This window comes from Mesocricetus auratus, unplaced genomic scaffold (genome assembly GCF_017639785.1).
Source record: "Mesocricetus auratus isolate SY011 unplaced genomic scaffold, BCM_Maur_2.0 Super-Scaffold_100003, whole genome shotgun sequence".
Taxonomy (NCBI): domain Eukaryota; kingdom Metazoa; phylum Chordata; class Mammalia; order Rodentia; family Cricetidae; genus Mesocricetus; species Mesocricetus auratus.
In genome coordinates this window covers 40,236,899-40,257,628 of record NW_024429188.1, presented here as the reverse complement: position 1 = coordinate 40,257,628, position 20,730 = coordinate 40,236,899, and the positions used below count along the sequence as shown (strand labels likewise).

Below are 20,730 nucleotides of genomic sequence, written 5' to 3'. Positions count from 1 at the left end.
CAAGGGAACTCTTACCTGACCCCCAGAACCAGGCTGCTACCCAAAATGCTGTGGGACCTCATAATGTCTTAGGGCCTTGATACCAGATAGGGATCCACAACCAGGCCTCCACTCCATCCATCTCCATCTAAAAACAGTGTGACATCCTATACCCTACTCCCACAAAGCACTGTCACTGTGACCATAGCCTCTGTATATGCAGTTTTCAAAAATGCCCTGTATCTTAAAGCATACACATTTTAGAAAGAGTCCTTTCATAAGTTCTTATAGTTCACTTAATTAACTCCATTCTTCTCCACAAATTCAGTGACCTCAAGTGTTAGAAAGCCAAGATGTTCCTGTCATGTTTAATTGTTAATAAAGCTTTCTAACTACTCCTAAAACAAAACACAAAAGTTGGCGCAAAAAAATGATTACTTCTAAAAGGGATGAGGGATGTGTGACAGACTTGCTTGATTGATTTTTTTAATGAACATAATGATTGATTTTTTTAATAACGTAATGAAACAGAAGTTGAGTATGGAGAGCTAGGGATGTAGCTCAGTTGGTAGAGTGCTTACCTAGCATACACAGAGTCCTGAGTTAAATCCTTAGCTCCACCTACAACTGTGTCAGGAAGCCCACCTGTAATCACAATTTTAGAGAGCAGGAGGTACTCCCAGATAATCATAAATTCAAAGTCATTCTTGGCTACGTAGTAATGGGATGACTGCCTGGGATACATGAGACCTTCCCTCAATATCGAAATAAGCAAATGACTAACTTAAAAAAGAAAGGAAGTGGAGATGGGTGGGATGAAAAATTTTTTGTGATAAAAAGTTGAATATGGATGCTTAGAAAATTCTTTTTCCTGTCTTCAAAAGCAACCACTTATAAACCCTGCTGCTCTTCTTTTTGATGTTTCTTCCCTTTTTATCTCTAGCAGACACAAAATGCATTATGCAGTCATTTCCACCTATCTATACCCTGTAATACTTAGATGCCCATACTTCCTTATTCAGATATGGCCCAGTTCTGGTAGCTTAGTAGCCAGTATGGACATATACCAATTCTTTCCCACCCTTTCTAAACTTGCCCTCATTCAGTTCACACATAGCTGGTCCTTCTGGATGAATCATCTTCATGGCCTGATGCCTAGCTGTTCACCTGGAGATCTACTATTTTCTGGGCATTGCCTGCATGCAGCACTTACTTTGAAAGCTGTGTATCCTAGTTTCTGTGTTCTTTTTGTTTACTTTCTCTTGGAGAGTGATAAAGGATGTTTTCAGTAGCTCCCTGAAAAAGAATACATGGCAAATGAAGTTTGAAGAACTTTGACTTGAATTGTCTTTAATCTACTGTGATGCCTATTCAATAGTTAGATACAGCTTTTTGTAGGTTAGAATTTTTGTTTTGTTTTCATAATTTTGAAAATACAGTTCTTTTTTTCAATATTGCTTCTGAGAATTTGCAAGTCTTTCTGAGTCCTAATCTTCAAATTTGTAACCATTTGCATTGTGTTGATTGGTTGGCTGCTTGGTTTTCATAAGAAAATTGTAGAATTTCCTTTGTACCCAGTGCAGGGACATTCATTGCAGTGTGTTTTTGTCATAGACAGTTTTCTTTTGTGGTACTGCCTACCTGATGGACTCTTTCTAGTTTGAAACGTTTAGTCATGTAGTTCTGGGAAATTTTCCCAAACCTTTTCTCCGTTTCCTCACCACAATTTTTATAATAATTAGATTTGTTTTACTTTTTTATTTTGCAGTGCTAATGATCAAACTCAAGACCTTTTGAATGCTATGCCAGTATTCTATCATCCAATTAGGCTTTTTATTTTTGTTTAGTAATTTGGTTGGTTGGGCTTTTGTTTGTTTGTTTTGTTTTGTTGGATTTTTGTTTTTTCGAGACACGGTTTCTCTGTGGCTTTGGAGGCTGTCCTGGAACTAGCTCTTGTAGACTAGGCTGGTCTCGAACTCACAGAGATCTGCCTGCCTTTGCCTCCTGAGTGCTGAGATTAAGGGCGTGTGCCACCGCTGCCCGGTGGTTGGGTTTTTTTGTTGTTGTTTTGTTTTGAAATAGCATCTCTTGTAACCCAGACTGGCTTTGAACTCTTGATCATTCTGTCTCCATATCCTAAATGCTGACATTATAGGCCTCTTACAACACCATACCTAGTTACTTTTGTTTCTTTTTGAAACAGGGTTCCATATAGGTCAAATTGACCTTAAACTCAAATGAGTAGCCAAGGTTAGCATTAAATTCTTGATCCTCCTGCCTGTCATCAAGTGTTAGGATTACAAACATGAATCACCACAGCCAATGAACTCGGTGCCTTTTATTATAACAAGCTTTGCTTGTACTTGATATACTTCATGATTGTAATCTTTCAATAACTTGAGGTCTGTTTTCATGAGCTGGTCAAATTCTCCAGAGAAGAAAAGCCTATTACTGCCATTGGGGAATGGGGTGGAGGTAAGGGGCAGCAGCTCAGGCTTTCAAATGCAGTCTTGACACAGTGTGCCAAATGGTCCCTTGGTTCATGGAAATGGACATCCAGGAACTAGCTTTCATCATTCTTAGAACCAATCTTCACCACTCCACAAGCCCTGGGAATTTGTGGGATAAGATAAGCCCCCTTCCAGCTCTCCTGCAAGCTTCAAATTCTGGTAAGATCCACTTTATAAATTACCATGTATTCTTCTACTGGCTTTGCTGTTGGTATTCCCATTCCTGTTTGGAGTTTATTGTGCCTTTAAAAGTCCCTTAATGTAGGTCAGGCAGGGGTGGTGCACACATGTAATTCCAGCACTCGGGAGGCAGAAGCAGGTGGATCTCTTGAGTTTGAGGCCAGACCAATCTACAGAGTGAGTTCCAGGACAGCCAGGACTGTTAAAAAGAGAAGCCCTGTCTACAAAAAGAATCCCTTACTATAATTGTCGTGAAGATTTAGGCATTTGCAGAGCTAAGTATATGTATTTAGTGTGCTACCTTCAACCAGAAATTGGAGGTTCTTTTTAGTATAGTCTATTTCTACTGCCATTTTAATGTTCATGAAATCCAAAGGCCTCAAAATATATCTGTAGAAGGATTTTTAGGGGTCTTTTTTCACATATTCCTCCCAAGTTAAATCTGATGAGGAGTAGTTTTATGCCTTTGTTTCTTTTTTCATTAGATTCTAGATGAGACCCTTAAGAACTGTAAAATAATGATGAGTGCTTATACAATGATTAAAACTTATGAAACACTAAACACTATTCTAATTATGGTCCATGTTTTATCTTCTGTAACTTTCAGCAGACCTAGGAAGTTAGTGTCATTGCCCTCCATTATAAATGAAGAGCTGGAGAGGTACAGAGAGATTAAGGAAACTGCCTGTGGCCACCCAGCAAATTAATGGCAAGAGTCAGGATTTGAGCCTAGTCTGGTTCTAGAGCACATTTTAAATGATACTACAAAATGCATAATGCTATTATTTTGTAAATTTTGAGAATAAATCAAAGTGATGCCCCCAAATTTGTTACAGGTGTCTCCAAACTTCTTTAGTGGACCAAGTATCATAATTTCACCAATGTATAGCTTTTTCCTCACATAAAAACCACTGAAATTTGGATACATTGTGAGGGAATTTTATTTTTGTGTTTTGAAAACAGGTCTTGCTATGTAGCCCATCCTCCTGTGAGTATGTTTACAATTACACCAGGCTGTGAGTGGTTTTTTTCCCTATATTTTTGGGGGCACATTAGGAGGTTGTTTTTTAGAGGCATAGTCTTGCTGTGTACCCAGGGTTGGCCTCCAAACTGCAGCAGATTATAGGTATACACTATTATCTGACTAAGGAAAGTTTTGTTTTTGTATGTTGGGGAAGAGGGATAAATACATGCCATGGTGCATATTGTAGAAGCCAGGCGAAAAGACAACTTCTAGAAATCACCTTCTAGAAGTTCTTTTATCTTGTTGAGGTAGGGTCTCCCTCGATTTTTGTCACCATGTTAGCTGGTCTTCATCCTCCGCATTCTACTTCTAAGTAGAGTGCTTACTGGAGTTACAGATGTGCGACACCACATCTAGCTTTTTACATAAGTTCCAGGAATCAAACTTAGGTCAACAGGTTACCTGCTACGGCATCTCTCTGGATGTGGATTTTTTATGTGTTTAAATATTTTGCCTGCAAGTACATTTGTGCCCCACATGCATGCCTGGAGCCCATGGAGGCCAGAGAGGGATCAGATCCCCTAAATCTGGAGTTATAGATAGTTCTAGACTGCCATATGGGTGAGAGGAATCAAATTTGCATCTTCTGGAAGAACAGCCAGCACTTTTAACCTCTAAGCCATCTCTCTATCCCATCCAGAAAATTTTGAACTGTTTACTTCAAATAAAATTTCATTCACAGAGAACTGGTTGATATTGAGATAATTGCATACAACATGATTTTCATTGCTTGAAATGAATGTAAATTGGTCACTTAACAGAAAATAACAATAAGAAATACAAGGAATAAAACATGCAAGTATTTCCCTTAATTAATATTTAATATTAATAATAATTTGCTAGTTATTAAAAGCTACAAAAGATTTACCTGTTTTGGAAATGTAGATTTTTGTTATTAGGCAGTCACCTTAATTTTTTGTTGTTGTTTTGTTTTGTTTTTCAAGACAGGGTTTCTCTGTGTAGCTTTGGAGCCTATCCTAGCACTCACGCTGTAGACCAAGCTGGCTTCGAACTTACAGCGATCCGCCTGCCTCTGCCACCCAAGTGCTAGGATTAAAGGCATGCGCCACCAACGCCCAGCAGTCACCTTAATTTCTCACAAAACTGACATTGCTGTTAGGCCATTTTTACCACAGGTTAAAAATTGACTGACTTATTTTGTTTTGGACTGAATCATGCCAAGTTACTGAAACCTAAAATAAGTATGTTCTAAGCATTGGGTAACCACTATAACCTATTTGGAGCTGAGACCCACATAAAACATGTTGACTCCTTCTTTCCTGCATCAATGAGAAGATAAACGTGCCATTGAAACTACCTCTATACAAAGAAACATGCTGGAAAAAATGGCAAGAAGCAGACTCAGTCTAATCTCTTTGTTCCCAAATTATGACTCTTGTTCTATATGTCGGCTCATCTTTTGCAAACGGCTTTTCTTTTGTAACAGAATGTGTCTTGATTTGATTTGACCCATATATCAGGCAGTTAATGCTACAGTAAGGGTTCTGCTACCCAATTTTTTACAAAGTGTACATCCTGCATTTAAGGAAAATATGGAAAATAAAAATGAAAACACCTAAAGAGTGCATCCACTTATGTTAATCAAGGGGCGACTGCTGCCATTACCCAGGCACTGTCATATAGTTGGCTAAGCATGGCCACAGGGGCCTGGAACAAGAATTAAGAGTCATACTGGGAGTGGTTCTGCCTCTGTTTAGGTGAAAAGCCACTTTGGCAAGTGGGATAAAATGTACAGAGTCGGGTGAGATTACAAGGGACATTTTGCCTCTTGAGTTTGGAATGGGAAAATGAGCTACACCCCACTAATATCATGCACTATGGGAAGAGATCTTGACCCTGCATTTTTCCATTTCTTCCCCTTATTAGATGGTAATTTCCCTTTAGGAATTCGGGTTTCTCTGTCATATCCATTATTAGGAAGATGGAAAGAGCGTCACAAATTAAAATCATTTTATCGTAAGTGTCGATACCTTTTCAACTCTGTACTTCCCTTTGTAGAACTAAGTCAGAAAATCATTCCAGTGAAGACTATGCATTTTGATGTTAAGAGATTCCACTCTTACAGGATAGACAACCAGTTAACAACATGAAATGAGGTGGTGATGGTTTTTGAAATGAAATAATGTTTGATAGAACTTCAAATTTCTCTCTGAACCTTGACCACACAGTAGATACCTTAGGAGGAGGGGAGTTCTGTCAAGCACAGGATTATACCAGGAGGAAAAATTAGTCTAAATACTAAGGGAGAAGCCTGTGTTCTCTTGCATGATATTTAGCAGCAAGAGCAAGGAGAGGGATGTTTCTTTCTTTGTGTAATGTGCAGTAGTTACAATAAACACAAGATTTCCAAATCTCAGAGGACTCTCTTGACAGTTGCTTGATAACAGCTTTTTTCATTCCATAGTTTTGACAGTTTGTGTGTGTTGCCATATCTAGTGTAAACTAAAACATCACTGTCATTCTGCTTTTCTTTTGTATGTGGCTCTTTTTTTTCCGTCTTTAGGATAATGAAAAAGATGGGCTTTTCACTTGTAGACTAGAGTAAGGCAAGTTGTGTGTGGAGATTAACGTGTGTTTATAAGTTTTGAAAGATTCAAGTTGACAGCAGAACACTGCTTTAAATAATTTTTCTCCATATTGCCTCAGTAAGATTATTGGTGGGTTGTGTAAGTTTTCTCTTAATCGTTTGATAAATAGCAAATCTTAGGCATCTGTGAGGGGACCTGTATTATTTATCAGTGGTTACTGAAAAACCAGTGACTACAATAAACACCTCTAGTGCTTCTGGCTCTGCAGTCTTAGACAAATGATAAGTAACCAGCCAGTCTCTTTTGCTTTTGTCAACACTTTGTCCTTTCCTACCTCATTGCTCTTGTGTCCTCAAGGATGCATCCGTCCCCATCCCACCTGCTTCTGTTTGGTTTATAGTTAAAATGCCTCACTGCTTTGACTCCGTAATAACAGGATATTGTTGGTGTTGCTTGTTTGCCTGCTCTTCATTTTTCTGGGTAATTGTAGGACCTAAATTGCATCTGTGCTGTGGGAGAGACTGAAAGGTAGGTAAGGGGCTTGGAGCATGAGTCAGGATCAGAGCTGTGTTTTCTCATCAAATACAAATTCTTATCCTCCAATCCAGGAATGAGTCCCATACCTGAGAGACACCTACACACACACCCCAGCAACCTTTGAGTTGTAGAAATCTCCATGAGGTTATTTTGCCATCAAACCGAGTTTGCTGTAGCGTAGCAAAGTTCCCAATGCCGTCATCTGGCATGTTACAGACAAATTCCAATTACTTTTCTACTTTGAGCTATTGTTAAACACTACAAGCTAGCTGACAGTAAAATTATAAATACAGGTGTTGTCACACTACACTATAATCAGAATTTTAATTTGAATTTTCATTTGTAAAGCCTTTTTTCCCACATGAAAATAGGAATAGAATTAGTTTTATTGACAGTAAAAAGACATTTTGAAAGCTTCCTAAATCATTACCTGTATTTAGCAGGAGGAAAAATTGTATATGTCCATGTAAAAAGAAGAGTTTTATTATCACATATTTACTCATTATATTTGGTGGTAAATAAAACGGGGAAGACATGTTTGACATATGATTGATGGAACTCACTGGGTTTTTGCTTCATCAGAACAATAGACAGACATAAATATATATTTTGCTTTTGTTTTGTTCGGCTGTAACTAATGCAGACCTGTAGACAAAATCTTCTAGCAAATTAAGTACAGCCTGTTGGGAGTCTGCATGCAATGCTATAAACTTTTTATTTGGCAATTTTCTCTTCTCACTCAGATTCCTCATCTGTGGAACTCTTCCCCCCCCCCCTTTCATGGTGGTTGGAGTGGGTTCCCCCTTCTCAAGTCCCTTTTTTTCCCTCAAGGCATTTAGTGTCGTGTCTGCCAGATTTCAGTGATGAGCAGCGAATTGCTTTTAAAGTGGGCATTATGCCAGTTCAGCAGCACAATGGAAAACCAATCTTCCACCATTCTACTTTTGATGCTGTTATTGTAGCATTTTAGATAACTGCTGCCACAAAAAAAAGAAAGAAAGAAAAAAAGATGTGCTCAATTGCTACCAGTTAGTCAAGTTAAATCCAGAGTAGCATTAAAATTACTCTGAAAACTGTTTGTCAGAGGTCATGTGCCGTCGGTGGCTGCTGCACATAGGATGGATATTCTGTTCGGGTGGGGGTTTTCCCCTTTATTATTACTGTGACTGACCAGCTCTCTAAATAGCCCTTCACTACCTGTTTACTTATTGTCTTCACCTCCTTGTTGAAAAAATGTGTCAAGCAGAAATGTTGAAAAGTTTCTTTAAAGTGCTGGAAATAGCAGGAGAGTGAGTTGTTCAGGGTGCTAGAGTTTGTACAGTGTGAAAGCAAAAAAAAAAGTAGGGGGAGAGCAGGAACATAATTCTCTGGTTTCTATAGCAAGATTACTGTTTTCTTCTTTTTATCTTCACTTTTCAACCACTGGGTTCACTAGTCTACTTTTTTTTTTTAATCGCACAAGTGGAATTTATCCTTTCTCTATCTCAAGTCCCCTCCCCCCTTTGCTGGCTTTGCTTGTGAATGAAAGGGATGTCTACTATGACTATAGGACAGATGGAAGCTGTATTTGTAGTATTTTTGTATTTTGGAGAGTCATATGTTTAGGCCAATAGATGGGCCACTTAGAGGATGGCAGTGACAGTATACTTGAAGCCTACTTCACTTCTTCAGAATTAAACTTTTAAAAATATAGAAGTAACTCCAATCTCACTCAAAATAATTGAATGACGCCTTGTTGGCTGCATTGCACTGATAATAAAAGTAACCCAGTCTTCTGAAGTGTGTTTCTTCTAAAGAATATAGCTCTCTTTATGTTCATATGGTGGCTTGTGATTTTTTCTTTGTCTTAATCATGTCTGTAGGAATGTCAGACACTAAACCGTATGGAGGCAGGCCTTTTGTCTTTTTTGTTCATTCCTGTATTCACAGGATTTAGAACAGTGTCTGGCACTTAATAGACATTGAGCAAATCTTTGTTGAATGAAGCAACAGTTCAAGCAAGTTTCTCTGTGTTAAAGTGTGGTGTATTTACTTACCTATGGATGTTTCTCTCTCCAATTCAAGTGCTAAACTGTGAGAAATATAGCAGGCATGTTAACTTTTTTTTTAAGTTTCCCTCCTTACCCTATGACAAATTATAAATGACACCCAAGCAAAACAAGTAGAAAAGCCAAAACACAGGTTATTTGCCAATGAAGCATATAGTCTTTTCATGATGGAAATATGAATAGAATGACTCCATTGGTCGGTATTATGGAGTGTCTATAATATCTAATACACATGCACATGAGTGCACCTATGCGTACTTGTGCACACACACCAGAAAAAAAGAATGTGATGATGTGATACTTTTACTATTTATAACTATAGTGAGTGCCATTCACTTATAGCATCTAAATAAACCCTTGTACGGCTGGTCCTATCAGTGGGCAAAGACCTATGTGATGGGTGTGGTGGCGTGCATGTATGAAATCAGCTAGGCCCCTCAGTAACTAACGTTACCTCTTTACCTTTGCCTCTTCTTTGGAATTATGACTTATGCATTTCTGTCTACCCTGTGCTACCGTCTACACTGAAGTTCCATGATCCCATCTGCAAAATGAGGCCTAGAGGCTGAGAATTCCATGACTTAATCAAGAACTATGCAGTATAAGAGACACTCAATGCTTTTAATCATTGAGTTGTAAATGTGACACAGCTTTAAATGGATAGCAACAATTTGCAAATCAATAAGATCCAGTTTATAATTAGCTTTGGACTAAGCATAAAAAGTTACCTTGGGCTAGTGGTATAGCTCAGCTAGTGCGGGACGTGCTTTGTGCAATCCAATCTCACAAGAAGAAAAAGAAATAAATCTACATGTTAAGGATAATAAGAGTGAAAATGTACAACAATATAGGGATTTTCCTTGGCAGCTAGAAATGTGCATATTAAATATCACAAATACGGATGTTGAATCTCTCTAAGCACTTATATACTCCCTCAGAAGAGTGCCTTGATAGAAGTCTCTTTTTCTAAACAGCAGATAAAAGACTTAAGCTTTACTGTAAGGGTTATACATTTCTTTGAGAAGAGTCTAGAATGTAAAACACATTTCCTAATGTATTCTATCCCTATCTCCACTACCATTTAACCTTCATCTAATAGCAGCCAAAAAACAACCTGAAGGATTTGGAATTTTTATTGGAGAAAATTTAAACACATGTAAAGCAGAACAATTTTACAATTCATGGCCTAGCACCACCATTTTATACCCATAGAAAATATGAGTGTGTTTATTCCAGCATTCACATCAACACTAGGTGACAATTCTAAAGACTTTCAGTTGCCCAAATCAAATCAGAAATCTTGTATGTTTGTGGGGTTTGGGTTTTTTGTTGTTTGTTTGTTTGTTTTTAGATACATTGTTTATGCTGGGAGAGGTGACCATTACCTATAAGTGTATAATCCCAGGATTTGAGAGACCATTGCAGGAGGATTATAAATTAGAGGCTGGGCTGAGTTACCTAGTGAGACTTTGTCAAGGGAAACAAATAGCAAGGTTTCCTTCCCTTCCCTTTTCTTTTCTTTCTTTCTTTCTTTCTATTTTTATTTTTTTGTCCCTTTCAAAGAGGATGTAGAGAAAGCATGAACTAAAAGTTTAGCCTTACAGAAAGCCTCTTTGGTCTTGCTTCCTGCATTACTGCATGAATCTGTTGATTCTGTTTAGCTTATAAGATTGTTATTATGATTTTTTATTTTTTTTAATTTTTCGAGACAGGGTTTCTCTGTATTGTTTTGGAGGCTGTCCTGGAACTCACTCTGTAGAGCAGGCTGGCCTCAAACTCAGAGATCCGCCTGCCTCTGCCTCCTAAGTGCTGGGATTAAAGCGTGCACCACAACGCCTGGCGATTTATGATTTTTTTGTTGTTGTTTCTTTTGTTAGGGGAAGTGTTTGTTTTTGAGGCAGGGTCTGGCTGTGTTGCTAGGGTAGTTTTAAGCTCCATCATGAAATCCTCCCACCTCAGCATTAGTATCTGTATGCATACAATACTACATCATGCTAGGATTTATATCTTTTGAACCCTTTTTTTTTACCAGAAATTGTCAGACTTTTTCTATATAGGGTCAGTTGTTGAAATCTCCAGCTTTCATAACCAGATAATCTCATTACAGTTGTTCAGTGTCACCATTGTTGCTATTGAAAAAATAAACATAATGAGCATGGTTGTGTTCCAATAAAACTTTATTGACAAACCATAATTTATTAATCTTTGTTCTATACTGAGAAATGTGAATCATAAAATGTCAAATATCTTATTATTGCTTCACATAAGTAACTCCTCATTTGAGAGTCACTCAGTATGGTCTATGCTTGGCCAGTCTTATAAAAGAGGAATCCTAAAGGGGACCATGTCTTTCAAGAGAAAGCCACTTTTAGCTTGCTCTATCATTAAAGATAAAATTAAGTTCACCTAGGCTTGTATTTTTCATTGGCTTTACAAGGGCTGCCTATTCTCAAAAGCCCCCAGCCTTTTCTACTAAGAAACTTTGATGTTAATTGTGGTAGAGAAAGGATGCCAATATTTTAAGTCACTGAATAAAGTAGAATGCTACCCCCTATTAACCTCCTCTGAACAAATCTTAAGTTTTCAGTAAGAGACTTTGGGAAAAGAACAGCTGTGGCTGACTATCTTTGTCATCAGCCAGTTAAGATTTCAAGATAACTGGTCAATTCTGATGAAGTTAGTGGAGAGTTCTGTTTGAACTGTCACTGATCAGTCCTAGGATATAATTCACTACAGTCTTCAGAGTTCCAATAGGTAAAAAAAAAATCCACTGACTTAATAAAAGAATCTATTGGTGAGAGATCGCCATGCATTGTTTTGTCCAATTAAAGAAGGTAAAGAGTGCTAACCTTAAGCCCAGTGGTGGTGGCGCAGGCCTTTAATCCCAGCAATCAGGAGGCAGAGGCAGGTAGATGTCTGAGTTTAAGGCCAGCCCTACAGAGAGTTCCAGGACAGCCAAGGCTCACTGAGAAGTCCTGTCTCCAAAAAAGAAAAAAGAAAGAATGCTAACCTTGACACCCTGAGAAAACTGGGTGTTTGTTTTTCAGGTGAAATATGTTCATTGTCTCCAAAACTTGTTGCTTCAACGCAACCTTTATTTCTGTGTAAAGGGAATCTGAACATGGATTTACTGAGAAAGTAGTATTTCAGATGTAATGGATAGTTTAATATTCTGAATTGTCTTATTATTCCTTTTGATGCTAGCTATTGAATGCTGGCCCTTGTGTATCCTAAGAAATTGATTATTGAGTTGTACAACCACCTGCTTTTTTGGGTTGTTGTTTGGTTGATTTCTTGTTTTGTCTTGTTTTGAGACAGGATCTTGTTATGTACTCCATGCTGATCTTGAACTCATGATTTTCCTGCCACAGCCTCCTGAGGGCTAAGATTACAGGCATGTGTGTGCCACCACACCCACCCAGCTCTTAATATTTAGATTATATCTGATGAATCAGATCACAGATCATATCCATTTTACATAAACATTAAAGTCAATGCAGCCCCAAAAATGTTGCCTTCATAGTTTTTCCTTGAATAATGGGTTTGATGATAAGCAGTCATTTAAATGTCTGCTTGTGACATCTTCTATTTCCTTTCACTATTTTGCCAGAATAGCGGTTTGGTTTAAATTAATAAAAATGGGATTTTTTTCCTCCACAAAGAATATAGCTCATTGTTTGGTGGTATAACATCTATGTGCATGATTTACAAATAGAGAGGGTTTGTGTACCATCCATGAACAAACAGAACCCAAGAAAAACTGAGAGCTCCTAGAATAGTTGAAACTGTATCTGCTTCCAAATAGAGAAGAGAAAAAGGAGGGTATCCTAGAAGGCTTGGAACACCCTCCATCTGTTATCTATCCAGAGGATATCCATTACCAGTATGGAACAGGTAATACTCTCACCAAGATATGTTCCTAGCTATTACCTTCACAGGTAACTATAGCGCAGGCATGTTTCCAACTATTTGCATTGGTCAGAACCATTCCAAGATCCTGTAATGTGCTCTGAGAACAGAAAGGCCCAGTGAGAAGTAAAGAGATCTAGGGGATTACATAGCAAAGAAGGCCAGTCTTGTGTTCTTAGCCTCTATCCCCAAGAGGCCAAATGCTTAGTCTTTGGTCCAGGAAATATAAAAGCAATTCCCTTGAGTGTCCCTTTTCACACATTTGCTACAGTCTGATCACTTTTTCTTCCTCCCACCCATGATAAATGATTATTTACACTGGACCCCATAGCCTTTACCGCCTAGCCGTTATCATTCATTGTCATTGGCTAACATTTGTCGAACATTAGCAGGGCCTCAAAAACTACCAAAGCACACTAATCTTTCAACCTGTACAGTCATTAAGATGAGGAAAGATAAACAGAAGCTTGACATTCAGAAATGAGTTCAGAATTTGATTCTGAAGCCAATCCCTAATCATTTGGTACATTTATTACATAAGTATTTTCTCTCTGTCTCCTGGCTACCTTTTCTTCCGAAGAGTGACCAAGCCTTATGAGCATACACCCTTACCCTGTAAGCTCTCCAAAGTAAGTGAAATCTAAATCCTGTTGTTATTGTTCTCGCCAAGTACTATATTCTTGTGTATTTTTGCATCCAGTTTTTAAAACCATGTAAATAGAAATTAAAGCAATATATGAATCAACAGTAGAAATGGCATATGAACAAAAAAGATGCAATGTACACTTCTTAGATAGTGTTGCTGGCCTAAGACTTGGAAAGAATGATGATGGTGAACATGCTACTTCAATAGTGCAAAGATGTCAGATAATGAAATCGGACATTACTGACATAGTTGTAGTCTGGGCTCTTATTTGGAGGAAGGTTGAAATGATCAGAATCTAGAAATGGGCTTGAATGATGAACACTGACTGGACGAACATGTTGCCCAACTTCACAGAGATTTTCCTTGACTCTTTCCCAGTCCCAAATCCTCAGCCTTTGAGAACCACTGACCTAGGTTAATCATCTCTACTCTTGTCTGTCATAGAACACCAGCTATGACATTGAGGTATTTAGGATATTTCCATTTTCTCATGACTGTGTGTATTAAAAAGTAGGGCTTGCATTAAATTTGACTGCCATTGTTGTCTATTCCATTGGCTTTGACCAAATTACAAGTTTGTGCATAAAATACCCTGTACGATTTGGGCAAATTATAGTGACAATTGTGGATGGGAAGGCAAACATGTTTTGCATTGGGATAGTAACTGAGAACTCTAGGCCTTCTGTAGAGTTGATCTGTAATCAACTTAGTTTCATGATGGAGGTGGCTTGTTGAAGGTCAATATTTTATTGCTACTTTTCCATCCAAATGCCGTATAGAATCATTAGGAGAAAAATAAAGCTAGTTTTTGAATAAAACCAGAACAGAGTCCTGATAGTTAAGATGTACATACAGTACACTTGTATGCTACATTGATGGCTCTTTTTAAACATTAGGGGAGTTTTTAAAGAAATTGCAATAAAGTCATTGTAATTCATAGAACACGCTGTAATACAGAGATACGTGTAAAATACAATCTGTGTACCTGATTGCAGGTAACAGAGTTAAATGTGGCAGCAATTTCGAACACAGTTTGATATTTCCTATAATAAAATATAATGCAAAAAATTAAATATCCAATATCAATGGATTCTAAATGGTTTTGATATTTCTTTTTGTCCTTTCCCATGAAGAGTAATTTATTTCCCTTTTTAAAGTGTGGGCAGAATGATTACTAGCGCACTGTAATGTAATTGTGTTGCATTGATAAAATAAAAATTGTCCTTTATCTGTGTCCTGATAATGTTCAATTTACAGGCTGGCTTCTCTGCCACCTCTTCAGTGCTTTGAGTATTCCAGTTCTCCTCCCTTCCTGCTCTGAGAGCGCACAGAACTGTTTGAAATCCACTGGTACAATTGTCAAATCAATTATTCATTCTCTGCAATTATGCTCGCACAAAGAACATTTTGCTGGTCTGAATGATGATTAAATTAACAGCTATTCCAGCTGCCTGATAACATCTAATAGAATATTCATAAGCCCAAAATGGAATGAATTATCTCCATTAACTTCATCATGCTCACTTAATTACATGCTTGTTATTGTATTTACACCTTGTTAGATACCGCTGAAGCTGATCCAGTGGCTGGCCGGGAATTGGAAGCGTCTGTCATGGGGCAGTTGGAGCGCGTTTTGTAGGAAATGCTATTTATTTTAAATGCTCCACCTGCTGGGAGCCGAGGTTAGTCAGCAGCACTGAGATGAATTGGGAAACGGGGTGTAAAAAGAAATAATGTGCTTCTGACAGGCTCCGTGGCTTTTAAGTTGCTCTCATTCAGCCACTTCACAAAAAATTATTTTATTCCATCTCTCAGTGATGATGACATGATTGCTTTTGGGTAATCATTTACCATTCTGATTTTATTTTTTGAAGTAAATTGTCTGAAGTAATAGGTTCTTGGAATTACAGCGTGCCTTGCTTTTTTCTTAGAACTTTATTTAAGCTTGTCTTCCAGCATTTAACCCGAGTCCCCTCTTTCGTTTGATCTTCTAACTTTATTTATACAACAGTGCTTAATGATCCTGCACAATGTGTTTTTCCCTTCTCTGCACCCCCCCTCCAAAAAAATTCTGTCCAGTATGGTTGACAGTACTTTTTATAACCTCAGCAAGGGGGCTGCATGGGCAATTTTCTTCCGACATGACAAATACAAACACCCAAAACCCAACCCTGATAGAATCACTTCATCCAGTTGAAAGGAAATTTTTGATCTCTTTCAAGGTGACTCTTTCTCCAGTGAAACATGGTAAGGGGCACGACTCTCACTTTCTATTTTTTTCTCTGTAGACATGGCATTCTTTACATCGCCTCGCCCTGTCTCCTCCCTCCTCACATCACCCTCTGCTCTTTTCCAAACTTCCACTGGCCAGCCCTTCCTGGTGGTGGGGCCCCATTGCACCTCCATTTGCTTCAAGTGGGAAGGGTCACTGTTCACCAGCACCAGGCTGCAGCAAGCCTGTATTTATTGAACATGAACCAGACCAATAGTGGAGAGAATTATAATCACACTTCTAAATACTTGTCAGATCAGTCTGGTAGAGCACTTGAGCTGAACCATGGACATTTTATACTGTTTGAAGGCTGTATTTTGGTAGCAACAAAAAAGAAGAAAAAGAAAACTGAAGATAATTGTTTATAAGTAGGAGTGGAAATGAATAATGGACTAAGAGACTCTCCAGCCTTCAGAAATATTTTATATCTAGGCAGTGATTTCTCAGACAAGAATGGCCCTCCAGGCATTGGCTGGTAGATAAATATATTGCATGCTGCGTGTGCCTGGCGCTGTGTCTTCTAATTTTTTTCTCTAGATAAGAATTGACTCAAAGATTACATATTTTAATTTCTTGCTTTGATTAATAGATGCTTTTAGACTTGGGATGATGAATGTCTTTCTCTTTGAAATCTGGGTGTCATTTGAGATCTTGCAGATACCTATGCTTTGCCTCTATTTTGGGTTAATAGGAAAAAGGCAACGAGGCCAGAGGCCCCAGCAGCTCTTTGTAGCTCCCGTGGCCCTAAATGACAGCGAGAACCACGAAATGCAGTTTCATCTCAAAATTCCTCAAGTCTCCTGCATTCCACACCTGAAGGCAAACACTCACATTGAGGGAGGGAGGGATGATATGGATTAGAAAAGGTGGGAGAGCCGAGAACTGTATGGTGGGAAGCCATGCAATTAAAAAACTGACTGAAATTATTACCTGATTCCATAATTGACAGAAGATTTCATTCACATATAGTAAATTGACACACCTCTACACAGAGACAATTATGACTGACTGTATAACACCTGACAGAATCAATTATAACTGACTGTTGTTTGATACCTTTGCACAGAAATAAATGAAACAGACATTCAGAACAGAGACGGCTGCTGCCTGTGTGCCTAAGCCTGCCTTAATTAAAATAAAATAACCAGTAGGCGATGTTTTAAAATGTCTTTGCCTCATGGTTCCTAGTTCGATGTGTTTAAGACCAAAAATGGTTTTATAAAGAGGAAAACTGAAAAGAGATTTTTGCTTTACTGACATTGAGCTGAAATATGTAATATAGGAATAAGTTTCCTCAGAGATGACTCCTATTTGTTTTGGTTTTTTTTTTTCAAATAGCACAAGGATTTCATTTAATCAGATGACTTTTAACAAAACCTCTAATACAGGTCAAATCTCAGATGATCTAGTTGGTCTTGCATCAGAAACACTGTAATTTGGATCATTTTGTATTCTAGTGAATAGAAATAAACTTTCGTATTAGTGGTTTGTTGTTTTGTCTGATAAACTATTTGGAGAACCAAGCCGGACAGTGCACACCTTTAATCCTAGCAGGAGGTAGAGGCAGGTGGATGTTTGAAGTCAGCCTGGTCTACAAGTGAGTCCCAGGACAGCCAGGGCTACACAGTGAAACCCTGTCTCAGAAAAATAAAAATGTAGAGTAATTACCCAGGAAGAGTATTGACAAGAAAACTAAAAAAAAAAAGGTTTATTATGCTTGTGGATAAGGATGAGTGCCTTCCAGGTAATACTTTAGGTCACTAGATTATATTTTACTGTTATGTTTGAAGTTTGGATTTATAGGGCAAGAGTTACAATTACTGAATGATATTTGGTAGAGCTGTGTGCCATTGTTGCATGTGTCTGCGTCTTGTTGACTGACCTCTTAAAATATTTTATCAGTGTTGTCCTAAGTTCTGACCACAGCTCCACTTGGGATGATGATGTTACCGGTGGGCTATGTTCAAAAACTAGAACAGCAAAAGGAGGCAGCAGTTTACTGACCGTGTTAACTGACTTTCACCATTTAACATCTGTATTTTCTCTTAAGTTCGAAAGTGGTAGGTTAGTATTGACAGAAACGGGGTGAACGGTTTAATGTTATCCCTTTTGGGCCCCAGTGTCCAAAGAAGAAGTGAGAAACTGAACAAGTGACTCCTTACCCTCCAAGCTCCTGGGATATGGCCTGACAGTTCATCCAGTTCTGTTTCCTAGAGGACCTTCCATATGCTATTGATTAAGCTCTCATTGGGGAAGCAAGTGGGAGCTTTTATCTGCATCTGTGACTACCAGAAAACGGTGCCTGGGCTGTATTGACCAGGTATGGGATATGCTGGTGGTCACAGTTGTCTTTTACGAAGAAGCGAGCACAGTGATGCTGGTTGTCATTCTAACTCTGCTGTGTGGCAGCGTAAATAGTCCCCTTTCTAACCAACCTAGTGGGAAAAGTCAATATCCCATCAGCAGAGGAGGTAAACACATCAGGAGCTATGTCCTCTCTCTTCCTCCCCTGCTCTGTATTACCACAGCTTTTGAAATGTGCTCTCCGCAGTCATCAGATGCATTTGTGTCATTCACATGCACAGGGTTGCAGGCCTGCGGTTCTGGCCTGCCAGGAGGCAGGCACATTGGTTGAGGCCTTTGTTGTATATTGCCAGACTCCGATAATTAGAACTTTCAAATTGTCTTTGTATAGTCAGTTAACGATGTGCCCCCCACACCCCCCAGCTTCTTTTTCTACCCCTTTTGGGCATTTAAATCCTCAACAAAACTTCTTATGGTCCTTTTGGAAAGGCATTGATGTAACTTAGAAAAGGTTGTGAACAAATGTGAATGTGTAGCTAAGGAACAAAAATCTTGAGGCTGAGTTTTCATTTTCCGGGGTTTAGCGGGCTGTTTTGTCTATCTGTTGTTTGAGAGGGGTTTTCTTTCTGTCATGGATGTGCTCCCACATCTGTGTCTCCTTCCTGGACCTTTCCTATTCCAAGGCTCTGGGAAGCTTTGTCCCCCACCCCCAGTACCTTGGCACAGGCAGTTTATCCCGGGGTTCCTTACCTTGGAAATAGCCAATTTCTAAGCCTTGCCAGCAAGCAGCGGCATAAGACAGGACACAAAAGTGACCTCCTACAACTATTGGTTGGGGGCTCTGGCTACCTGAATTTCCAAATCTGTATCTCTAAGGACCTGTTTTGTGGCCTTAGGCAGTTTCCTCTGCTATAAAACTTGTGAAAGCATCTCATGGGGTTCCTGAGCAGCTTTGAACAAAGACCATTCAGGGAAGGGATGGCTCTCTCAAAAGATCAGACCTCAACAAACAGCACTGCTGCTCCTTTCAAAGAAGCAAGTGCAAAGGTAGCAGACACTGGAAGGGAGAATAGGGGAAGAGAATGACTCCTGGCTGATAGAACCATCCTCCAAATAGGAAGGCCAGGAATGGATAGGTAAAAAGGACTTGGGCGCACAGGTGGGGACATGGATCTGAGTTCTCACAGAATGGATAAGAAGAAAGGTTGGCAAATGACAGGTGGACCTCCAGGCAGCTATCCTCCCTTCAGTAAAGGTTTTGTTTAGATGGGGGAGCTACAAGAAACTGGAGGCCAACTAGCTGGGGCAGTGTGGTTTGGGGGGCACTAGGGAATATAGCTTCCTTCTGTGTCCAGATTGTTACTGCAGCGTGCAATGCTCAGCAGCCCAGTGGGAGTGGCGTCTCAGAAGGGCACTCGTCTCGCCCGATGTGCGTGGACATGAGTCTGCAGTTCACGTCAGTAGAGGGGGCCTCACCTGCTTTGTCTTCTCGGGCAGTTAGGTTCTGAAAAGAGGAGACTTAGACTTTCACAGAACTGTCCCCGGGTAGAAAGGACACAGACAGGCCCATTAGGGCATCAGAAACATGAAACTACAATCAAAACCTGCACCCCTTCTCTGGAAAAAGAAATATTGAATATTTTTGAAGAAGCTATCTGAGATTTCTAATCCTTTTATTTTTATTTCACTTTAGATAAATTGAAGAAGCAGTTTTTTACTCCCAAAGTTCTTCATGACTACAAAAAAATCAAGAACATAGCAGAGCAGTTCTTGTCCTGGAGTGGCTACTCTGAAGTGAACCTCAGCAAGCTCTTCGCCAGTTATGCTGGGAAGTACTGAGAGACCCAGGAGCAAGCACGAAGACCAGCTGCTGAATCTCAGCCTCGGAGTGCCTCCACTTGCCTTAACTGCTTTGCCAGTATCTTGCTTTTTCTTTCGAAGAGTTCTTTCGAGGATTGCATGTTGGGTTCATGTAGATGTGGACCAGGATGGGAGTGTAAAAAATATTTAACCTGCCAAACAGTCATAGCACAATGTGCCACCAAATCCTTTTCCAAGTACCTGAAGACCTATCTTATTAGGGACTGGGTTTCTGCAGGGCAGAAACTGCTGCTTTAGGTGACCTTCAATTTGCCCTGAGGCTGTAGCAGAGACACCCCTAAGAGTTTTGTGGAGTCTAATGGGAGTTCTAACATTTTGCTTTTTCATGTGTCAATTAAACACAGTTTACATCCAAATACTTGTTCAGCTACTGGTTCCAAACATGGCTGTTTTCAGTGCTCTTTTACATAACAGGAGGAGGGGTGGTGTTTAAAAATTGTGCATTTAATAGATTTCACAGAGCAAGTTTGTTTATTGAGTTGTTCAAAGTCCAACACTGAACAGGTGTCTCATACTCAACATTCCTTACGTTTTCCCTTTACATAGAATGTTCAGAGTGGAGGTTTATACAGCAGGAAAGCACATTTGACAAAAATGGTGAGATCGTAACAAGAATCACTGTTACATTCAGAATGGGAGGCAGCTTACAGGACCTGGTGCTTGCTACGTTTAATCAATTCTTCAAAATGGTGCTCCTTTTGCCATCAATAAACTGTATTTCAATATGACAGCATTAGAATATTTATCTACTTGGGTTTTTTAGAAGGGAAAATGCATTGTGTTTTGTTCTTCAGAATAAAGTTTTCTAAAGGGAAACCAGTAGTAGTGATTTTTTTTAATTGGATGCAATTTAAAGTTGACAGCAAGGAATAAAAGCTTGATTGAAGACCA

At 39.1% G+C, this 20,730-nt stretch overlaps 1 protein-coding gene across 2 annotated transcripts in view; it reads left to right on the top strand.

Moving 5' to 3' along the window:
* The window catches only part of Pola1 (DNA polymerase alpha 1, catalytic subunit), a 304,504-nt gene extending 283,774 nt beyond the window's left edge, over window positions 1–20,730 (top strand). The window contains exon 38 of one of the 2 annotated variants that reach the window (XR_005876750.1): window positions 19,652–19,753. Coding sequence is in view for 1 of the 2 variants with exons in the window: in XM_040744194.1 (XP_040600128.1) it covers window positions 19,652–19,797 (146 nt within the window). In the remaining variant the exon portion in view is untranslated. Of the gene's footprint in view, window positions 1–19,651 lie in introns of both variants that reach the window. The other variant, XM_040744194.1, reaches the window with a different exon arrangement.